General features: G+C 45.3%; 13 protein-coding genes and 24 non-coding genes across 37 annotated transcripts, besides 2 other annotated features; 9 read left to right on the top strand and 28 right to left on the bottom strand. All coding sequences in view use genetic code 2, as the record gives it.

Annotated features, from left to right (window-relative positions):
- Positions 1 to 158: a D loop (control region).
- On the top strand, positions 159 to 677 carry ND6 (NADH dehydrogenase subunit 6). The gene has a single exon. The coding sequence runs from the start codon at positions 159 to 161 to the stop codon at positions 675 to 677; it is 519 nt and encodes a 172-aa protein (YP_009114414.1).
- Positions 678 to 2,628: a D loop (control region).
- Positions 2,629 to 2,698, top strand: trnP-ugg. The gene has a single exon. It is a non-coding gene; the product is annotated as a tRNA-Pro (tRNA).
- Positions 2,698 to 2,768, bottom strand: trnT-ugu. Its single transcript has one exon. It is a non-coding gene; the product is annotated as a tRNA-Thr (tRNA).
- Positions 2,769 to 3,909, bottom strand: CYTB (cytochrome b). Its single transcript has one exon. A coding segment is annotated over exon 1 (1,141 nt).
- A 4-nt stretch (positions 3,910 to 3,913) lies between these two features.
- Positions 3,914 to 3,982, top strand: trnE-uuc. The gene has a single exon. It is a non-coding gene; the product is annotated as a tRNA-Glu (tRNA).
- A 360-nt stretch (positions 3,983 to 4,342) lies between these two features.
- Positions 4,343 to 6,184, bottom strand: ND5 (NADH dehydrogenase subunit 5). Its single transcript has one exon. It carries the CDS (start codon positions 6,182 to 6,184, stop codon positions 4,343 to 4,345), a length of 1,842 nt encoding a protein of 613 aa, YP_009114412.1.
- On the bottom strand, positions 6,185 to 6,257 carry trnL-uag. The gene has a single exon. It is a non-coding gene; the product is annotated as a tRNA-Leu (tRNA).
- A 5-nt stretch (positions 6,258 to 6,262) lies between these two features.
- trnS-gcu lies at positions 6,263 to 6,331 on the bottom strand. The gene has a single exon. It is a non-coding gene; the product is annotated as a tRNA-Ser (tRNA).
- On the bottom strand, positions 6,332 to 6,400 carry trnH-gug. Its single transcript has one exon. It is a non-coding gene; the product is annotated as a tRNA-His (tRNA).
- Positions 6,401 to 7,781, bottom strand: ND4 (NADH dehydrogenase subunit 4). The gene has a single exon. A coding segment is annotated over exon 1 (1,381 nt).
- ND4L (NADH dehydrogenase subunit 4L) lies at positions 7,775 to 8,071 on the bottom strand. The gene has a single exon. It carries the CDS (start codon positions 8,069 to 8,071, stop codon positions 7,775 to 7,777), a length of 297 nt encoding a protein of 98 aa, YP_009114410.1.
- trnR-ucg lies at positions 8,072 to 8,140 on the bottom strand. The gene has a single exon. It is a non-coding gene; the product is annotated as a tRNA-Arg (tRNA).
- ND3 (NADH dehydrogenase subunit 3) lies at positions 8,141 to 8,489 on the bottom strand. The gene has a single exon. A coding segment is annotated over exon 1 (349 nt).
- Positions 8,490 to 8,561, bottom strand: trnG-ucc. The gene has a single exon. It is a non-coding gene; the product is annotated as a tRNA-Gly (tRNA).
- On the bottom strand, positions 8,562 to 9,346 carry COX3 (cytochrome c oxidase subunit III). The gene has a single exon. A coding segment is annotated over exon 1 (785 nt).
- ATP6 (ATP synthase F0 subunit 6) lies at positions 9,346 to 10,029 on the bottom strand (the record flags this gene model as incomplete). The annotated part of the gene is made up of 1 exon: positions 9,346 to 10,029. A coding segment is annotated over one exon (684 nt), but the record flags the coding sequence as incomplete, so codon positions are not given.
- ATP8 (ATP synthase F0 subunit 8) lies at positions 10,020 to 10,187 on the bottom strand. The gene has a single exon. It carries the CDS (start codon positions 10,185 to 10,187, stop codon positions 10,020 to 10,022), a length of 168 nt encoding a protein of 55 aa, YP_009114406.1.
- Positions 10,188 to 10,191: 4 nt separating this feature from the next.
- Positions 10,192 to 10,265, bottom strand: trnK. Its single transcript has one exon. It is a non-coding gene; the product is annotated as a tRNA-Lys (tRNA).
- Positions 10,266 to 10,956, bottom strand: COX2 (cytochrome c oxidase subunit II). The gene has a single exon. A coding segment is annotated over exon 1 (691 nt).
- A 5-nt stretch (positions 10,957 to 10,961) lies between these two features.
- Positions 10,962 to 11,032, bottom strand: trND-guc. Its single transcript has one exon. It is a non-coding gene; the product is annotated as a tRNA-Asp (tRNA).
- A 16-nt stretch (positions 11,033 to 11,048) lies between these two features.
- Positions 11,049 to 11,119, top strand: trnS-uga. The gene has a single exon. It is a non-coding gene; the product is annotated as a tRNA-Ser (tRNA).
- Positions 11,108 to 12,670, bottom strand: COX1 (cytochrome c oxidase subunit I). The gene has a single exon. It carries the CDS (start codon positions 12,668 to 12,670, stop codon positions 11,108 to 11,110), a length of 1,563 nt encoding a protein of 520 aa, YP_009114404.1.
- Position 12,671: 1 nt separating this feature from the next.
- trnY-gua lies at positions 12,672 to 12,741 on the top strand. Its single transcript has one exon. It is a non-coding gene; the product is annotated as a tRNA-Tyr (tRNA).
- Positions 12,742 to 12,809, top strand: trnC-gca. Its single transcript has one exon. It is a non-coding gene; the product is annotated as a tRNA-Cys (tRNA).
- Positions 12,810 to 12,842: 33 nt separating this feature from the next.
- Positions 12,843 to 12,915, top strand: trnN-guu. Its single transcript has one exon. It is a non-coding gene; the product is annotated as a tRNA-Asn (tRNA).
- A 1-nt stretch (position 12,916) lies between these two features.
- On the top strand, positions 12,917 to 12,985 carry trnA-ugc. Its single transcript has one exon. It is a non-coding gene; the product is annotated as a tRNA-Ala (tRNA).
- Position 12,986: 1 nt separating this feature from the next.
- Positions 12,987 to 13,059, bottom strand: trnW-uca. The gene has a single exon. It is a non-coding gene; the product is annotated as a tRNA-Trp (tRNA).
- On the bottom strand, positions 13,060 to 14,104 carry ND2 (NADH dehydrogenase subunit 2). The gene has a single exon. A coding segment is annotated over exon 1 (1,045 nt).
- Positions 14,105 to 14,175, bottom strand: trnM-cau. Its single transcript has one exon. It is a non-coding gene; the product is annotated as a tRNA-Met (tRNA).
- Positions 14,175 to 14,245, top strand: trnQ-uug. Its single transcript has one exon. It is a non-coding gene; the product is annotated as a tRNA-Gln (tRNA).
- trnI-gau lies at positions 14,245 to 14,314 on the bottom strand. The gene has a single exon. It is a non-coding gene; the product is annotated as a tRNA-Ile (tRNA).
- A 4-nt stretch (positions 14,315 to 14,318) lies between these two features.
- On the bottom strand, positions 14,319 to 15,293 carry ND1 (NADH dehydrogenase subunit 1). The gene has a single exon. It carries the CDS (start codon positions 15,291 to 15,293, stop codon positions 14,319 to 14,321), a length of 975 nt encoding a protein of 324 aa, YP_009114402.1.
- Positions 15,294 to 15,367, bottom strand: trnL-uaa. The gene has a single exon. It is a non-coding gene; the product is annotated as a tRNA-Leu (tRNA).
- Positions 15,368 to 15,453: 86 nt separating this feature from the next.
- Positions 15,454 to 17,153, bottom strand: rrnL. The gene has a single exon. It is a non-coding gene; the product is annotated as a 16S ribosomal RNA (ribosomal RNA).
- On the bottom strand, positions 17,154 to 17,225 carry trnV-uac. Its single transcript has one exon. It is a non-coding gene; the product is annotated as a tRNA-Val (tRNA).
- A 2-nt stretch (positions 17,226 to 17,227) lies between these two features.
- On the bottom strand, positions 17,228 to 18,185 carry rrnS. The gene has a single exon. It is a non-coding gene; the product is annotated as a 12S ribosomal RNA (ribosomal RNA).
- On the bottom strand, positions 18,186 to 18,253 carry trnF-gaa. Its single transcript has one exon. It is a non-coding gene; the product is annotated as a tRNA-Phe (tRNA).

The following is an 18,253-nucleotide window of genomic DNA, read 5'->3' as shown; positions in this document are numbered from 1 at the left end:
CAGGGCGGGTAAAATGTTTCACATGCGCATGTATATATATAATACGCGTTAATAAATTGGGAGCGGGACAAGAGAGAAAGTAGGTGTAGTAGTTCTTGAAGTCGGTGGCTGTAAAGATAAAAGGCTGTTGGACTTGGTTAAATGCTAAGCAAGAATTTATGATGACGTATGTTAGTTGCTTTTTCTTAGGGGGATTTATTTTGAGCATGATTGCGGTAGCTTGTAATCCTTCTCCCTTTTATGGATCTTTTGGCCTGGTAGCGGTCGCAGGGTTTGGCTGTGCAGTAGTAGTTGGCTCTGGGGGCACATTTTTGGCGTTAATTTTAGTTATAATCTATGTAGGGGCAATATTAGTTGTATTTGTATACTCGGCGGCGCTTGCCGCCGATCGGTACCCTGAGAGTTGAGGGAGTGGGGGTGTAGCGGGGCAGGCGGTGGGATACCTTTTAGGAGTAATGGTAGCCTCTGGCTTCTTTTGGAAAGAAGAGTATGGAGTTTTGTGGGGCTTCGGGGGAAGCGTTGAGGAGTTGGCCCCTCAGCGGGGGGATATTGGAGGGGTTTCATGAATATACTCGTTAGGAGGCCCACTATTGGTAATTAGTGCAGGGGCACTACTTTTAACCCTCTTCGTTGTGTTTGAGGTTACGCGCCTGCTACATCGAGGGGCGTTTCGATAAAACTTATGTGCAATAACACACCGATTTTGGGGGGGTAGGGGGGGAAAATTATTATTAGTATGTACTCAGGAGTATTTATGAGTCCAAAAAAGGACAAAATTTTAAAACATTAACATAACTTTCCTCCGGAAAGGAGGGGGTAGCACACTCTTATGCGCCTTCGGCGCGGCTTCGCCCGCACTTTGAGATGTCAGTGAAGGGAAAAAAAAAAAAGACTACCCCTGGCCCTCTGGAAAGAATGCTCGGCATGCTGGGTGCTCCCGGTTATGTTTTCAAGCATTTACCTATGTCACTTACGATAAAAGTGTGAGTAACAATCTAGTTTTGTCCCTGAAGTAACAGCCAAATGCAAATATTAGTTCACTAGGTGCTATTCTTCAAGTATTGTCCCTGACCTTCAATAATAACGGACCCCTGATCTCTCCCGTGATAAGGCTCTCACATGTTTGACTGAATGGATTATTCTAGACAGGTTCTAGTTTACCAACATTACACTCTGAATAATCTGACATTCAGGATGAATGGTTAACTTTGTTGTTTATGTCTGAAAACATTGTAACCCCTTTTTCAAATCACTTCTCCTGTGTTCATTCATTGTAGTGTATTGATACATAATATGCTATACTACATATGTAATACTACATAATATGTGTTAATACATAATATGCTATACTACATATGTAATACTACATAATATGTGTTAATACATAATATGCTATACTACATATGTAATACTACATAATATGTGTTAATACATAATATGCTATACTACATATGTAATACTACATAATATGTGTTAATACATAATATGCTATACTACATATGTAATATTACATAATATGTGTTAATACATAATATGCTATACTACATATGTAATACTACATAATATGTGTTAATACATAATATGCTATACTACATATGTAATACTACATAATATGTGTTAATACATAATATGCTATACTACATATGTAATATTACATAATATGTGTTAATACATAATATGCTATACTACATATGTAATATTACATAATATGTGTTAATACATAATATGCTATACTACATATGTAATATTACATAATATGTGTTAATACATAATATGCTATACTACATATGTAATATTACATAATATGTGTTAATACATAATATGCTATACTACATATGTAATATTACATAATATGTGTTAATACATAATATGCTATACTACATATGTAATATTACATAATATGTGTTAATACATAATATGCTATACTACATATGTAATATTACATAATATGTGTTAATACATAATATGCTATACTACATATGTAATACTACATAATATGTGTTAATACATAATATGCTATACTACATATGTAATATTACATAATATGTGTTAATACATAATATGCTATACTACATGATATGTAACATTACATGATATGTAACATTACATGATATGTTATGTTACATGATATGTTATGTTACACAACACTGTGTTTTACCATGTAAAATCCGCCAAAATTTTGCGCAAAAAGCGCATACACATGTAATAGTACATAATATGTGATAACACATATAGTGCTATCACATATCATGTACTATTACATGTCTATGCGCTTTTGACATAGGTGTAATGACATACTAAATGCATTGTTGCATGTATGTAATAATACACGCGTTTGTGGCACTCGGGTGGGGGAGTGCCCCTCCTTGTGCGTACAATGCAGATGTTTGCATAAACCTCTTTATACTCCCCCCCCCTAAATGTTCATATGACCTTTGCCCCACCTGAAACTATACATATATATGAATCTCGCCCTGCGAGATTTGGGAATAAATATAGTGTGAACGAGCCCCGAATTTGTGTTTGTGGCCTCAGAAAGTGTAAATTTTTTTAATCATATATATATATGTATATACATTTGTTATTTGTAATAGATGCTTAATGCCTGCGTTAAATATAAATGTATCTCAAAGAGTAGTTTAATAGAGAATGCTGGCTTTGGGAGGGAGTGGTCGGGGTGCGAATCCCTTCTCTTTGAGCAAGAGGGAGGAGTTGAACCTCCGACATTCGGCTTACAAGACCGACGCTCTACACTGAGCTACTAATGCAAAGCCACTCTAAAGCTTTGTTCTCTAATTCTCCAACAACGGGGATGAAGACAAGGAACAAGAGGAAATACAGTAAGGAAGCAACTTGGCCGATAATAATGAAAGGGTGCTCAACGGGCATGCCTCCAATTCAAGTGAGAATTATAACATCAGCGACGAGAGCCCAGAATAAAAACTGTGTTACGGGTCGGAATGTTATACTTCGTTGTTTTGATGTATGTAAATAGGGTACTACTATAAGTACTAGAATAGATGCTAGTAATGCCAACACCCCGCCTAGTTTGTTTGGGATTGAGCGAAGAATAGCGTAGGCAAATAAAAAGTATCACTCGGGCTTAATATGGGGAGGGGTTACCAGCGGATTGGCTGGTGTAAAATTGTCTGGGTCTCCTAGGAGGTTAGGGGAAAACAGTGCGAGGCTAGTTAATCCAATTAGAACAATTGCGAACCCTAGGAGATCTTTGTATGAGAAGTAGGGGTGGAATGAGATTTTATCTACATCTGAGTTAAGGCCTAAGGGGTTATTGGAGCCCGTTTGATGAAGAAAAAGGAGGTGTAGTATTGTGGCACCAGCGATTACGAATGGGAATAGGAAGTGGAACGCGAAGAACCGTGTAAGAGTGGCGTTATCTACTGAAAAGCCCCCTCAAATCCACTGAACTAGTGTATTACCTACATAAGGTACGGCGGATAATAGATTAGTAATAACTGTAGCGCCTCAAAAAGATATTTGTCCTCAGGGCAACACATAGCCTACGAAGGCTGTCATTATTACTAAGAGGAGAAGGATTACCCCGATGTTTCATGTTTCTTTATACAGGTATGAGCCGTAGTACAGGCCTCGGCCAATGTGAAGATAAATACAAATAAAGAAGAAAGATGCACCATTGGCGTGAAGATTACGAATAAGTCAGCCATAGTTAACATCTCGACAAATGTGTGCGATGGAGGAGAAGGCTGTTGCGATATCTGAAGTATAATGTATAGCTAAAAATAGACCTGTAAGAATTTGGGAAATCAAGCATAGGCCTAAGAGCGAACCGAAATTTCATCAAACTGAAATATTTGAAGGGGCCGGCAGGTCAACAAGTGCATGATTTGCGATTTTTAATAGGGGGTGTGTTTTACGGAGGGCGGCCATTAATGCTCCCTTAGTTGAAGAACAACGGTGGTTTTTCAAGCCATTGGTCCAAGTTAGAGTCTTGGAAGGAGTACGAGATGCTCACTATTACAATCGTGCTTACTATTGCGGTACTTTGCGGGTGTTACTAGGATATAAAGGCGTCCGTAGTGGACGGCAATATCCTGTGACCACGGGTTTCTCGCGGGGCGGCTCGGCAAGCTGTTTCGTGAGTGGGGATGCTTAATATTTTAAGTATCAAAGCACACCGTTCTAAACTTGTAGTTCCATAGATGCACGGCTTCGCCGGTTAAGCATCAAAACTCTCTTACCTAGTGCGTGATAAAATACCCGAAGGCCCTGGACATTGTCCAGGGCTTTTTTTGCGCCAAAACGTCTACTTGTGGCCAGGACATTTATTTCGTTCCGGTATTAGCTTGAAAGTAAGCCTATGTTAGAGGCTAACTAGTAGTGTGGCGAGGATAATAGTAACTAAGAATAGGGCGAGATATGTCTTAATCAACCCTTGTTGTGCATTACTAGTAGTTGTGACGAGAGATATATTAATAGAAGTTACTGCTTTAGGGCCTGTTTTTTCTAGTCAAGTTTGGTCTGTTATTTGGGAGGCAACTATTTGTCCGAAGCTTAGACTAAGTTTTGGGGAGAGGCGGTGTATAATGGGGGGGAAGAACCCCAGCAGATTGGAGAATAGGTAAACTGGGCGCTGAGTGGTTGACTTGAGTTGGTGGCCTGTTAAATTCCCCAGGTCTAAGGCTAGTAAAAAGCCAAGGAGGGTAACTATTAAGGCGGCTGTTTTTACCTCGTCTGGCATAGTTATTTCTGGTGTTTTTAAGGGGATAATGTTTGAGGTAATTAATAGACCAGCGAGGATGCTTCCTCAGGCAAGGCGTTTGATAGGGTTAGTGATGGCGGGGTCAACTTCGTTCATTTGGAAGATGGATCGAGGGGTTCGTGGGTTTCCGAGGGCTACAAAAATAATCAGCCGGAGGCTGTAGACGGCAGTGAATATCGTGGCGATGAGCGTAAGAATAAGAGCTCAAGCATTGAGGTGGGAGTTGGATAGTGCCTCGAGGATGGCGTCTTTGGAGAAAAAGCCTGCTAGGAAAGGAGTGCCTGTGAGGGCCAGGCTGCCGATACCCAGACAGGTCGTTGTAGTAGGGCACAGAAATCGGGCCCCTCCTATTATTCGGATATCTTGTTGGTCTCAGAGGTGGTGAATGATTGAGCCGGAGCACAGGAAAAGTATCGCCTTAAAAAAGGCGTGGGTACAGATGTGTAGGAAGGCTAATTGGGGTTGATTAAGGCCAATGGCGACTATTATTAGACCTAGTTGGCTTGATGTTGAGAAAGCAACGATCTTTTTGATGTCATTTTGGGTTAGGGCACAGGTGGCGGTAAATACCGTGGTTAAGGCCCCGAGACATAAGCAGATAGTTAATGCAAGGGGATTTTTCTCTATTAAAGGGCTTATTCGGATAAGCAAGAAAATTCCTGCAACTACTATTGTGCTGGAGTGTAGTAGGGCGGAGACAGGGGTGGGACCTTCTATAGCGGCGGGGAGTCAGGGGTGTAGGCCGAATTGGGCGGACTTACCGGTAGCAGCGATGATTAAACCAATTAAAGGAAAGGTAAGATCGAGGTCTTCGGAAGTTAAAAATACTTGTTGTATCTCTCAGGAATTAAGGTTCATAACCATTCATGCCATTGCAAAGATAAGGCCGATGTCCCCTACTCGGTTGTAAATCACGGCCTGAAGGGCCGCAGTGTTTGCGTCGGCTCGTCCGTACCATCAGCTGATGAGGAGGAAGGATATAATTCCTACGCCCTCTCAGCCAATAAAGAGTTGAAATAGGTTGTTTGCGGTAACCAAAATAATTATTGCAATTAAGAAGGTTAAGAGGTACTTGAAGAATCGGTTAATTAAGGGATCCGTGTGCATATACCAGGAGGTGAATTCAAGGATAGACCAGGTGACGTATAGGGCAACAGGGGTGAAGATAATAGAGTATATGTCGAATTTAAAGCTGATGTTTACGTCAAAGGTAAGGGTGTTTATTCACGTTCAGCTGGTGACGATCACTTCCGCCCCCTCATCAAGGAATAGGCATAGTGGGACTATGCTAGTAAAGAAAGCGATCTTTACGCTTGTTTTAACTTGTGACAGGGGTCAGTCTGAGCCTCGCTGGTGGGGGCTAAGGGTAGTTAAGAGAGGAAAGACAAGAATAATAAGGACAATGATCAAGCAGGAGGTTAAGATATGGGGGGTGGCGTACATAGCTTCCACTTGGATTTGCACCAAGAGTTTTTGGTTCCTAAGACCAACGGATGAGCTGTTATCCTTCAGAAGCTAAGTCGAGGGAGCTTCAGAGTTCAACTGAAGATAGCGGAAATTAGCAGTTTTCGGTGTTAGCAAACCTCTCTCGGTGAATAAGGGGATTTTAACCTCTATTTTTAGAATCACAACCTAATGTTTTTGTTAAACTATATCTACATGCGGCCCAGCCTCATACCAGTTCTGGCTTTAAGATGAGGAGAATTAATGGGAGGAGATGAAGTGCGATGAGAAGGTGTTCTCGGGAGTGAGAGGGGTCTAGGGTAATTATATGTATCGGTAATGGGCCCCGCTGGGTTATGATGAATATGTAGAGAGAGTAGGCGGCGGTAATTAAGGTGCCCGCCCCGGTTAGCGCAAGGGTTCATCAGGACCAGTTTAATAGTGAGGAAATAATTATTAATTCCCCTATTAGATTAGGTAGAGGAGGGAGGGCTAGGTTGGCTAGCGCGGCAATGAACCATCAAGCGGTTATTAGGGGAAGGGCTATTTGTAGCCCTCGGGCAAGTACTATTGTTCGGGTGTGGGTCCGTTCATAGTTTGTGTTCGCCAGGCAGAAGAGTGCTGAGGATGTTAGGCCGTGGGCGATTATTAAGATAAGGGCCCCGGTAAAACCTCAGGGGGTTTGGATGAGGATACCTCCGACTACCAGCCCTATATGGCTTACAGAGGAGTAAGCAATTAACGATTTTAGGTCCGTTTGACGAAGACAGATGGAGCCGGTTATGATGACCCCTCAGAGTGCGAAGATGATGAAGGGGTAGCTTAACTCATTGGTTAAAGATTCGAGCATAATTAGTATCCGCATTATACCGTAACCCCCGAGTTTCAGAAGTACGGCTGCAAGGATTATGGACCCTGCGATAGGGGCTTCGACATGGGCTTTAGGTAATCAAAGGTGGACCCCATATAGGGGCATTTTCACTAGGAAGGCCAGGAGGCAGCCGGCCCACCATATTTTATCGGAGCAGGTGAGGAGGAGAAGAGGGTTGGAGAAAGGAAGGGTTAATAGTGAGAGGGTGCCTGTGTTATTTTGGAGAATGAGGAGAGCCACTAGAAGAGGTAAGGAGCCTGCTAGTGTGTAGAAAAGGAAGTATGTGCCTGCGTTCAAGCGTTCTGCTTGATTTCCTCAGCGTGTAATAAGGAAGAGTGTTGGAATAAGGGTTGCTTCAAACATAACATAAAATATAATTATTTCTGTAGCGCCAAAGGCCATGATTAGGAAAACTTGTAGGGATGTAAGAAGGGTGATGTACATTCGCTGGCGGTTTAAGGGTTCGGAGGATAGGTGGTTCTGGCTTGCGAGAATCATTAGTGGCAGGAGTCAGCAAGTAAGGACCAGGAGGGGGGACGATAAAGGGTCCGTAGCTATATGGGGGGTTAAGAAAGCTCATCCTGTCTCAGCAGTGTTTTTAAACCAGGTAAAGCTGGCTAGGGCAATAAGCAGGCTGTGTAGTAGGGCAGATGGCCAGAGTCACTTGGCAGGGGTGGCCCAGATAGTAGGGACAAGTATAAGGGTTGGTGTAAGGACTATTAACATTGAAGGAGGTTAAGGCTTTGAAGGCGATCAGAGCCGTGGGTTCGGGCAGTGGCTGCTAGTAGGGCGAGGCCTGTGCTTGCCTCACAAGCAGAAAATGCGAGTAAGAGGAGGGGGGAGGCCAGGAAGCTAGTAATATCTAGTTGAAGGGCTCAGAGTGAGAGCGCCACAAATAAAGAGAGTATTATACCTTCTAGACATAATAGGGCAGAGAGGAGGTGTGTTCGATGAAACACTAGGCCTGTCAGTGCTAGAATAAAAGTTGCCGAGAAAGCGAAGTGAGGCGGAGTCATTAGGTGGATGTGGACTTAAACCACAAGTTTTTGAGCCGAAATCAAATGTTTTTCTTAAACTAACAACCTACTCTGCTCATTCAAGGCCTCCTTGAAGCCACTCGTAGGCTAGTCCGAGAATAAGGAGGGTAAGAACAGCGGTTGCCCAGCTAAATGTTATTAGGGGGGCGGGTAGTTGGTCCCCTCACGGCAAGGGGAGGAGGAGGGCAATCTCTAGGTCGAAGAGCAGGAAGAGGATGGCAACGAGGAAGAAGCGGAGGGAGAAGGGGAGTCGGGCGGTGCCAAGTGGATCGAACCCGCACTCATAAGGAGAGAGTTTTTCATGGTCAGGGGCTATCTGGGGAAGCCAGAAGGAGATAAACGCCAGGAGAACGGAAAGGCTAGTGGCAATAGCAATTATTGTGGTAATAAGGTTCATTATCTTTCCTTGGATTTAAACCAAGACCCGATGATTGGAAGTCACATATACTATTTTTAGTACTAGAAAGATTATGAGCCTCATCAGTAGATGGAGATGTAGAGGAACAGTCATACTACGTCTACAAAGTGCCAGTACCAGGCGGCTGCTTCAAACCCGAAGTGGTGCTCAGAGGTGAAGTGGAAGTGAATTTGCCGCAGTAGGCAAACGGCGAGGAACATTGAACCAATGATAACGTGAAGCCCGTGGAAGCCCGTGGCCACAAAAAATGTGGAGCCGTAAACTCCGTCTGCAATTGTGAAGGGAGCTTCATAGTACTCTATTGCTTGAAGAAAGGTGAAGTAGAAGCCTAAGGCAATAGTGAGGGCTAAGGATTGAATTGCTTGTTTTCGCTCCCCTTCCATGATGCTGTGGTGGGCTCAAGTGACTGTTACACCAGAAGCAAGGAGTACGGCTGTGTTTAATAAGGGGACTTCAAATGGATCAAGAGTAGTAATTCCTGTTGGGGGTCAGCAGCCCCCTAGTTCTGGTGTAGGGGCAAGGCTCGAGTGGTAGAAGGCTCAGAAGAAGCCCAGGAAAAAGAAAACTTCTGAGGTAATGAATAAGATTATTCCATACCGAAGCCCTTTTTGGACTGGGGGTGTGTGGTGGCCCTGGAAGGTGCCCTCTCGAACAACATCCCGCCATCACTGGAATATAGTTAAGAGAAGCAGAATTGTTCCAAGAATTATTAGTGTCGTGGAGTGGAAGTGGAATCAGACTGCGAGGCCTGATGTTATTAGGAGGGCAGCGATGGCTCCCGTGAGAGGTCAAGGGCTAGGGTCTACTATGTGGTATGCGTGAGCTTGGTGGGCCATTAGATGTTTTCTTGGAGGTATAAACTTAGTAGTAACACGAACACGTATGCTTGGATTATTGCTACGGCAACTTCTAGAAGAGTAAGGAGAAGTAATAGGACTGCTGTGAGGGCCGCAACTGTTGGTATTAAGGGGAGGAGTACGAAGGCGGCTGTGGCGATGAGTTGAATGAGAAGGTGGCCGGCTGTGAGGTTGGCTGTTAACCGGACCCCTAGGGCTAGGGGGCGGATAAATAGACTAATTGTTTCGATGATAACTAGTACAGGGATTAGAGGGGTAGGGGTTCCTTCTGGAAGAAGGTGGCCCAGGGCGACGGTAGTTTGATTCCGTAAGCCAATAATTACGGTTGCTAATCATAGGGGTACTGCAAGCCCCAAATTGAGAGACAGCTGTGTTGTAGGGGTAAAGGTGTAGGGGAGTAAGCCAAGTATGTTTAGGGTAATAAGAAAGAGTATGAGGGAGGCAAATAAAAGGGCTCACTTGTGCCCTCCAGTGTTTAGTGGGAGGAGGAGCTGTTGTGTAAATCGGTTAATAAATCAACTTTGAAGTAAAAGTTGACGATTGGGCAGCCATTGGGATGGAAGGGCAGGGAATATAACCCAAGGCAGTGCCAGGGCGACTGCGATTAGAGGAATTCCTAGGAAAGTTGGACTGAGGAATTGATCAAAGAAGCTTAAGACCAGGGTCAGAACCAAGAGTGCTCTGAAGGTTTTTGTAGGCCTCGTAGGTAGTTGTGGTTTGGGTAGACGTAGGATAGGATTTTTAGGGGAATTACGGCAAGTAGGACTATTCAGGCGTAAATAAAAATTGTAAATCACGGGGTTGGGAGAAGTTGGGGCATCTTATCGCTAGGGGTGGTTGGGAGGCACCAATTTTTAGCTTAAAAGGCTAACGCTTTACCCTATTTAGCTTCTTAGCGAAGCATCCTCAAGTATTAGGGATGACCAAGTTTCAAAGTGTTCTAGTGGCACCGCTTCAACAACAATAGGTATGAAGCTATGATTGGCGCCACAGATTTCAGAGCATTGCCCATAAAAAATTCCTGGTCGAGATGTAATAAAGGCCGTTTGATTTAGTCGGCCTGGGACTGCGTCTATTTTGACACCCAGCGCCGGGACGGCTCATGAGTGTAAGACATCCTCAGCAGTTACTAGCACCCGTAAGGGCGATTCCACCGGCACTACTATTCGATGGTCGGCTTCTAATAGGCGGAATTGTCCAGGGGCCAGGTCTTGTGTGGGAATTATATATGAGTCGAACCCGAGGTCCTCGTAGTCGGTGTATTCGTAACTTCAGTACCATTGGTGACCGACAGCTTTAATTGTCAGGTGGGGATCATTAATTTCGTCCATAAGGTAGAGAATTCGAAGTGAGGGAAGGGCAATAAGAATTAAGATTACTGCTGGGAGTACTGTTCAAATAATTTCGATCTCTTGGGAGTCTAAAATGAATTTGTTAGTAAGCTTAGTTGAAATTATGGCTAGAATAATATAAAGGACTAGAGTGCTGATCAAGAATACAACTATAAGGGCGTGGTCGTGAAAGTGTAGGAGTTCCTCTATGACAGGGGAAGCTGCATCTTGAAAACCTAATTGCAGGGGATGTGCCATTATGCAAGATGCGCGGGGTTTTAACCCACAATTCTGCCCTGACGAGGCAGTGCAATTTTAGTTTTACTAGCATCTTATGTCCTTTAACTTGAAAGATTATGGCAGAAAGGTAATGCGACTGCCTTGAAACCAGTTTACGGGGGTTCGACTCCCTCTTTTCTTGGGTAATTACTTGGACCCGGACATACGCGGGCTCTTCAAATGTATGATAAGGGGGCGGGCAGCCGTGAAGTCATTCTACATTGGTAGAGGTTATTTCTACTGATAAAACTTCACGTTTAGCTGCGAAGGCTTCTCAGATGATGAATAAGAATATAATTACTGCTACGAGGGAGACGAGGGAGCCGATTGAGGATACTGTGTTTCAAAGAGTATAGGCGTCTGGGTAGTCAGAGTATCGGCGGGGCATGCCTGCTAAACCAAGGAAGTGTTGTGGGAAGAAGGTTAAGTTAACGCCTGCGAATATGATGCCGAAGTGAATTTTTGTTCAGGTACTGTGAAGGGTGTAGCCTGAGAATAAGGGGAACCAGTGAATAAAGCCAGCAATAATAGCGAAGACAGCTCCTATTGATAGGACGTAGTGGAAGTGGGCGACTACGTAGTATGTGTCATGGAGTACAATATCTAGTGAAGAGTTGGCTAGGACGATGCCGGTTAAGCCTCCAACTGTAAATAAGAAAATAAAGCCCAGGGCTCATAGAAGAGGGGTGTCTCATTTGACGGAGCCTCCGTGAAGGGTTGCCAGTCAGCTGAAGACTTTTACACCCGTTGGGATTGCAATAATTATGGTTGCGGATGTGAAGTATGCGCGTGTGTCAACATCTATTCCTACGGTGAACATGTGGTGAGCCCAAACAATAAATCCCAGGAGACCAATTGCTATTATCGCTCAGACCATGCCCATATAACCAAAGGGCTCTTTCTTACCGGAATAGTAAGCTACGATATGGGAAATTATTCCGAACCCGGGGAGAATAAGAATGTATACCTCTGGGTGGCCGAAGAACCAGAAAAGGTGTTGATAGAGGATGGGGTCTCCACCCCCTGCGGGGTCGAAAAAAGTGGTATTTAAATTACGGTCTGTAAGTAATATAGTAATTCCAGCTGCAAGAACAGGGAGGGAGAGAAGTAGAAGGACGGCTGTAATGAGAACAGCTCAGACAAACAAAGGAGTTTGGTACTGGGAAATGGCAGGGGGTTTTATATTAATAATAGTTGTAATGAAATTAATAGCTCCTAAGATCGAGGAAATCCCGGCTAAGTGAAGAGAAAAAATTGTTAAGTCAACGGATGCTCCTGCGTGAGCAAGGTTGCTTGCAAGAGGGGGGTAGACGGTTCAGCCTGTCCCGGCCCCGGCTTCTACTCCTGAGGAGGCTAAAAGGAGGAGGAAGGATGGAGGAAGCAGTCAAAAACTTATGTTATTTATCCGGGGAAATGCTATATCAGGCGCCCCAATCATTAGCGGAATAAGTCAATTTCCAAATCCCCCAATCATAATTGGTATGACTATAAAAAAGATTATTACGAAGGCGTGAGCAGTAACGATTACATTGTAGATCTGGTCGTCCCCGAGGAGGGCGCCCGGCTGGCTTAATTCTGCTCGAATAAGAAGGCTTAGAGCAGTGCCCACTATCCCAGCTCAAGCGCCGAATACCAGGTATAGTGTCCCAATGTCTTTATGGTTAGTAGAAAAAAATCAGCGTGTGATTGCCACAGATAAGATGGCTGAGAGTTAAGCGGTGGATTGTAGTCCCACGAACAGAGGTTTAAATCCTCTTTTTATCAGGCTTCGAGGTGTTTTCACATACTGGACTGCAAATCCAGAGTAGCAGACTGACCCTCTGCCGGGGCTTTCCCCGCCTTTTTTTCTTGGAGGCGGGGAAAGTTAGATGGAGGCCCGCTGGTTTGGGCGCTTAGCTGTTAACTAAGAGATTGTAGGATCGAGGCCTACCTGTCTAGTAAGACTTTAGCTTAATTAAAGTGCTCGCCTTGCACGCGGGAGCTGTGGGATAGTGGCCCGCAAGTCTTATCAGGGGCTGGAAGATTTTCACTTCCGCTTGGGGCTTTGAAGGCCCCTGGTCTGAATGCTTTACCTAAGTCCCTAGAGGGTGAATAAGGCTGTAAGGGCGGGGGTCAGAGGGAGGAGGGACAGGGAAGCTGTTATTGAGATGGCCAGTGGGAGGGAATGTTGTGAGGGGAGGAGCCGTCAGGGGAGGGTTCCTGTTAGGTTATTTGGGGCTATGGTAAGGGCTATGGCATATGAGAGGCGGAGGTAGAAGTAAAGGCTAAGTAGAGCACTTAGCGCAGCTAGTGTAGCTGCGGGGGCCAGGTCTTGCTTAGTTAGCTCTTGTAGAATTAGTCATTTAGGCATGAAGCCGGTAAGTGGGGGAAGCCCTCCTAGGGACAGGAGTATGAGGGGTGCGAGCGATGAAATCACAGGGGCTTTTGCTCAGGATGTGGCCAGTGTGTTAATGGTTGTGGAGTTGTTGAGATTGAAGGTGAGGAATGTTGAGAAGGTTATGGTTAAGTAAATAATAAGGGTCAAAAAGGTAAGAGAGGGGGCGAACTGAAGGACCAGGACTATTCACCCAAGATGGGCGGTAGAGGAATAGGCTAGGATCTTCCGTAGTTGGGTTTGATTTAAGCCCCCTCATCCCCCAATAAGGGTAGAGGTTAGGCCTAGGATGATGAGGAGTGAGGAATTTATGGGTTGGAGTTGAAGGAGTAGTGTGAGAGGGGCTAGCTTTTGTCAGGTTGAGAGAATTAGGCCTGTGGGTAAGTCAAGCCCTTGAAGAACCTCTGGCAGTCAGGTATGAAGAGGGGCGAGGCCAATTTTTAGGGCGAGTGCGAGAGATGCCAGAGTGGTGGGAAGGGGGTGGGATATAAGTTGGATATCTCATTGGCCTGTTAGTCAGGCGTTAGTTAGGCTCGCGAATAATAGTATGGCGGCGGCGGTGGCTTGAGTGAGAAAATATTTGGTAGTTGCCTCAATGGCTCGAGGGTGGTTATGTTGAGCTATTAGAGGGATGATTGCGAGGGTGTTAATTTCCAGGCCTATTCAAGCGAGGAGTCAGTGGGAACTGGCAAATGTAAGGGTGGTGCCGAGGCCAAGTGAAAATAACAGGGTAGCTAAGACGTAGGGGTTCATTAGTAGGGGACGGAGTTGAACCATCGTGATCGGGGTATGGGCCCAATAGCTTGACGTTAGCTGACCCTACTAGGAAGTGGTGTATTGGAGGCACTGAGAGTTTTGATCTCTCTAGGTAGGGTTCGAATCCCTTCTTTCTAAGGAGTCGGGAGGACTTTAACCTCCATAATTCACTCTATCAAAGTGGCCCTTTGTTTCAGGCACAGCTCCAAAGTTAGTGTTGAGGAGGGATGCCTCCAAGCGCCATGGGTATGGCGAGGTGTCAAATAATTAAGGCTAGTGTGAGTGGAAGGTAGTTTTTCCAGATAAGGTGCATAAGTTGATCATATCGAAATCGGGGGTAGGAGGCTCGAACCCACAAGAAAATGACCGAGAGCAGGGCTGCTTTAATTATTAAGTTAATTGTGGTGAGTTCAGGTAAGAGGGGAACATACGAGGCCCCCAAGAAGAGGATGGTGGAGAGGGTATTTATGAAGAGGATGTTGGCATATTCGGCTAGGAAGAATAGGGCGAAGGGGCCCCCCGCATATTCTACGTTGAAGCCGGATACTAGTTCGGACTCACCTTCGGTTAGGTCAAAAGGGGCGCGGTTAGTTTCAGCAAGGGTGGAGGTGAATCATATTGCTGCTAGTGGTCAAGCAGGGAGGATTAGTCAGATAGCTTCTTGGGCAGTGTTAAACGTGAGAAGAGTAAATCCCCCCGTAAAGATAATTGTGCCTAAAAGGATTAGTCCTAAGCTAACTTCGTAGGAGATAGTTTGGGCTACGGCCCGTAGGGCTCCAATGAGGGCGTATTTTGAATTAGATGCTCAGCCTGAGCCAAGAATAGAATAGACTGCAAGGCTGGACAAGGCTAGAATAAACATAATGCCTAGGTTGAGGTCAATTATGGGGTGTGGGAGGGGCAGGGGGGCTCAGAGGGTTAGTGCTAGGGTGAGGGCTAGTATAGGGGCGAGAAGGAAAAGAATTGGAGAGGAGGTTGAGGGGCGGACGGGCTCTTTAATAAATAGTTTAACACCATCAGCAATGGGTTGAAGGAGCCCGTAGGGCCCTACGATGTTTGGGCCTTTTCGTAGTTGTATGTAACCTAAAACTTTGCGTTCGAGGAGGGTCAAAAAGGCGACAGCTAGGAGGACGGGCACTATTAATATCAACGGGTTGACTAAGTAAGTAATGAGTATTAATAGCATAGTTAGGAAGAGGATTTGAACCTCTGAATAAAGGGTTTAGATCTTTTGCAGTAGCCGGGCTGTGCCATCCTAACTTTATGTTTTTTCATAGGAGAGGGTTTTAGCCCTCTTAGGGCAACCTAAGCTATTTGCAAGCACCTTGTGTGTTTCCTAAGATACTATTTTCTCTAGTTGAAATATATCCCCTTTTGCCCAGTTTAGTTGTGCTCAGCGGGTAAGGGTGAGGCGCGCTAAGGGCGTGGGCCTCTTCTTTTCGGTCCTTTCGTACTAGAAAAGAGGAAGACATAGATAGAAACCGACCTGGATTACTCCGGTCTGAACTCAGATCACGTAGGACTTTAATCGTTGAACAAACGAACCCTTAATAGCGGCTGCACCATTAGGATGTCCTGATCCAACATCGAGGTCGTAAACCCCCTTGTCGATAAGGGCTCTAAAAGGGGATTGCGCTGTTATCCCTAGGGTAACTCGGTTCGTTGATCGGCGATGCCGGATCATTGATTGGTCAAAAGTTCTGTTCCTTAGAGCGGGAGCTCTTGGTTGAAGGAGGGGTGCTCCTATTCCACATGGGGGTTTTGTTTTACCCCGCGGTCGCCCCAACCAAAGACGCTGGGGAGGGCTACCTTTAGCTTTTGCCCTTTATCCAGGGGTAATTAAGGTAGTCTCCCTTGTGTCTAAAGCTTCATAGGGTCTTCTCGTCTTATGTGCGCATCCCCGCTTCTGCACGGGGAGATCAATTTCATTGACCAGGGAAAGGAGACAGTCAAGCCCTCGTGATGCCATTCATACAGGTCTCCATTTAAAAGACAAGTGATTGCGCTACCTTCGCACGGTTAAGATACCGCGGCCGTTAAACATATAGTCACAGGGCAGGCGGGACCTCTTATTCATAAGTTTGCAAGAGGCGATGTTTTTGGTAAACAGGCGGGGCTCATGTTTGCCGAATTCCTTCTTGCCCTTTCAGTCTTTCTCTGAAGGTACACCAGTGTAGGGTTAACGGTAGTTTTTGAATGGTTTTCTAGTTTTTTATTCATTATTCAGTTCCCTCTTTTATTGGGGCCGTTAAAGCTCGGTGGGGGGTCCGTTTCGAGTTACACGTGTGCTGGAGAGAGGGGCGAAAATATGCCCTCTTATTACTCATTTTAGCATAAACTCTCCCATGTTTGCATGGGAAGGCCTGGTAAATTTAGGGGGTTGTGATAGGGCTGCCAGAATATAAGGGGGTAAGTATGTTTGAGCTTTAACGCACTCTTTGGGGATGGCTGCTTGTAGGCCCACCAGAATACTTTGCCTTGAATTATGTGGTCATTACCCACCTTGGAAAGTTGTATCTTGTGTCAGAGGGGCTGTACCCCCTCTGACTAACTCTCGCGGTTTCTGTTATGTCGGGTTTAAGGGCGGGGGCCCTTGAATATTATGTGTTGACGAAAGAAGCCGGGAGGCTGAACTCCTATCCAGTTCCCAGGCAACCAGCTATAACTAAATTCGATAGGTTTATCACTCCTACTCAAAGGTCTTCCCACTCTTTTGCCACAGAGACGGGTGCGCCCTACAAGTCAGGCTGCCTTGGAGTAGCTCATCTAGTTTCGGGGTGTCAAACTAAAGTGCTCTTTGCTTGAATTCTACTAGCTAAATCATGATGCAAAAGGTACGAGGAAAAAGCTCTGCTTTTCTAGGCTTTACTGGTTTATTTCATTTCTCTTTCAGCGTTCCCTTGCGGTACTTTTTCTATAGCTCCACGGGCCCCTTTTCTGTCGCCCATACTAAGGGGGAAAAATGATTTGTTTTGTGGCCTAATCGTGTATTAGGGGGTATTAATAAGGTTTGTTGTTTTTGGGTGAGGGGGCTAGCTTATGGGCGTCAGGGTAATCTGATTTGCACAGATGTCTTCCCAGTGTAAGGGGGATGCTTTGCTGTCTTAGCTATACTCTGAATTAGTCCAAGCACACCTTCCGGTACGCTTACCATGTTACGACTTATCTCCCCTTTGCAAGTTTTAGCGTATTAGTTATACGGTATTGGTAGACTTGGGGAGAGTGACGGGCGGTGTGTACGCGCTTCAGCGCCGGGTTCAGCAGGACACTCTACTTCCTGCTTACTTCTAAATCCTCCTTCAGTGCACACGTTTCAGTGCGCCGTTCGTGTTCCCTGGGGGGAGGGAATGTAGCCCATCTCTTCCCTTTCCATAAGCTACACCTCGACCTGACGTACTGGGTAATACCAATTACGCTTACTTTAATACCTTCACAGGGTAAGCTGACGACGGCGGTATATAGGCTGATATAGGGCTAGAAAAGGTGAGGTTGAACGGGGATTATCGGTTCCAGGACAGGCTCCTCTAGGTGGGTCTAAAGCACCGCCAAGTCCTTTGGGTTTCAAGCTAATGCTCGTAGTACCCTGGCGGACAGTGGGAATAAGCAACTGTCTATGTTTAAGGCTAAGCATAGTGGGGTATCTAATCCCAGTTTGTGCCTTAGCTTTCGTGGGGTCAGGTTTAAATAAAGCTACTTTCGTAATTGATCTTCTTACTCTCGGTGCGTATCACTGCTCTGGTAGCGTTCGGCTTTAGTGTAAAAGTTGGGTCCTTAACCACGCTTTACGCCGGTGTCTATCAACTTGAGCCTCCCGTTTAACCGCGGTGGCTGGCACGAGATTTACCGGCCCTGATTTAACTTTAACTAAGTCAAGCTTTCGCTTATGGCTTAATGTCTATCACTGCTGGAATTCCCCGTGGGGGTGTGGCTAAAGCAAGGTGTCATGGGCTACCTAGGGTGTGCCTGATACCAGCTCCTTGTTCCCGGGCGGGGAACTGTGGGCATCTTCACTGGGGTGCGGATACTTGCATGTGTAAGTCTAGTTAGAATTGATAGAAAAGTCAGGACCAAGCCTTTGTGCCCGTAGAACTTTTTAGGGTCCATCTTAACAGCTTCAGTGTTATGCTTTCATTAAGCTATGCTGGC

This window comes from Dicentrarchus labrax, mitochondrion, assembly GCF_905237075.1.
Source record: "Dicentrarchus labrax isolate DLmgm57 mitochondrion, complete genome".
NCBI lineage: Eukaryota > Metazoa > Chordata > Actinopteri > Moronidae > Dicentrarchus > Dicentrarchus labrax.
This window is presented reverse-complemented; position numbering and strand designations above follow the sequence as displayed.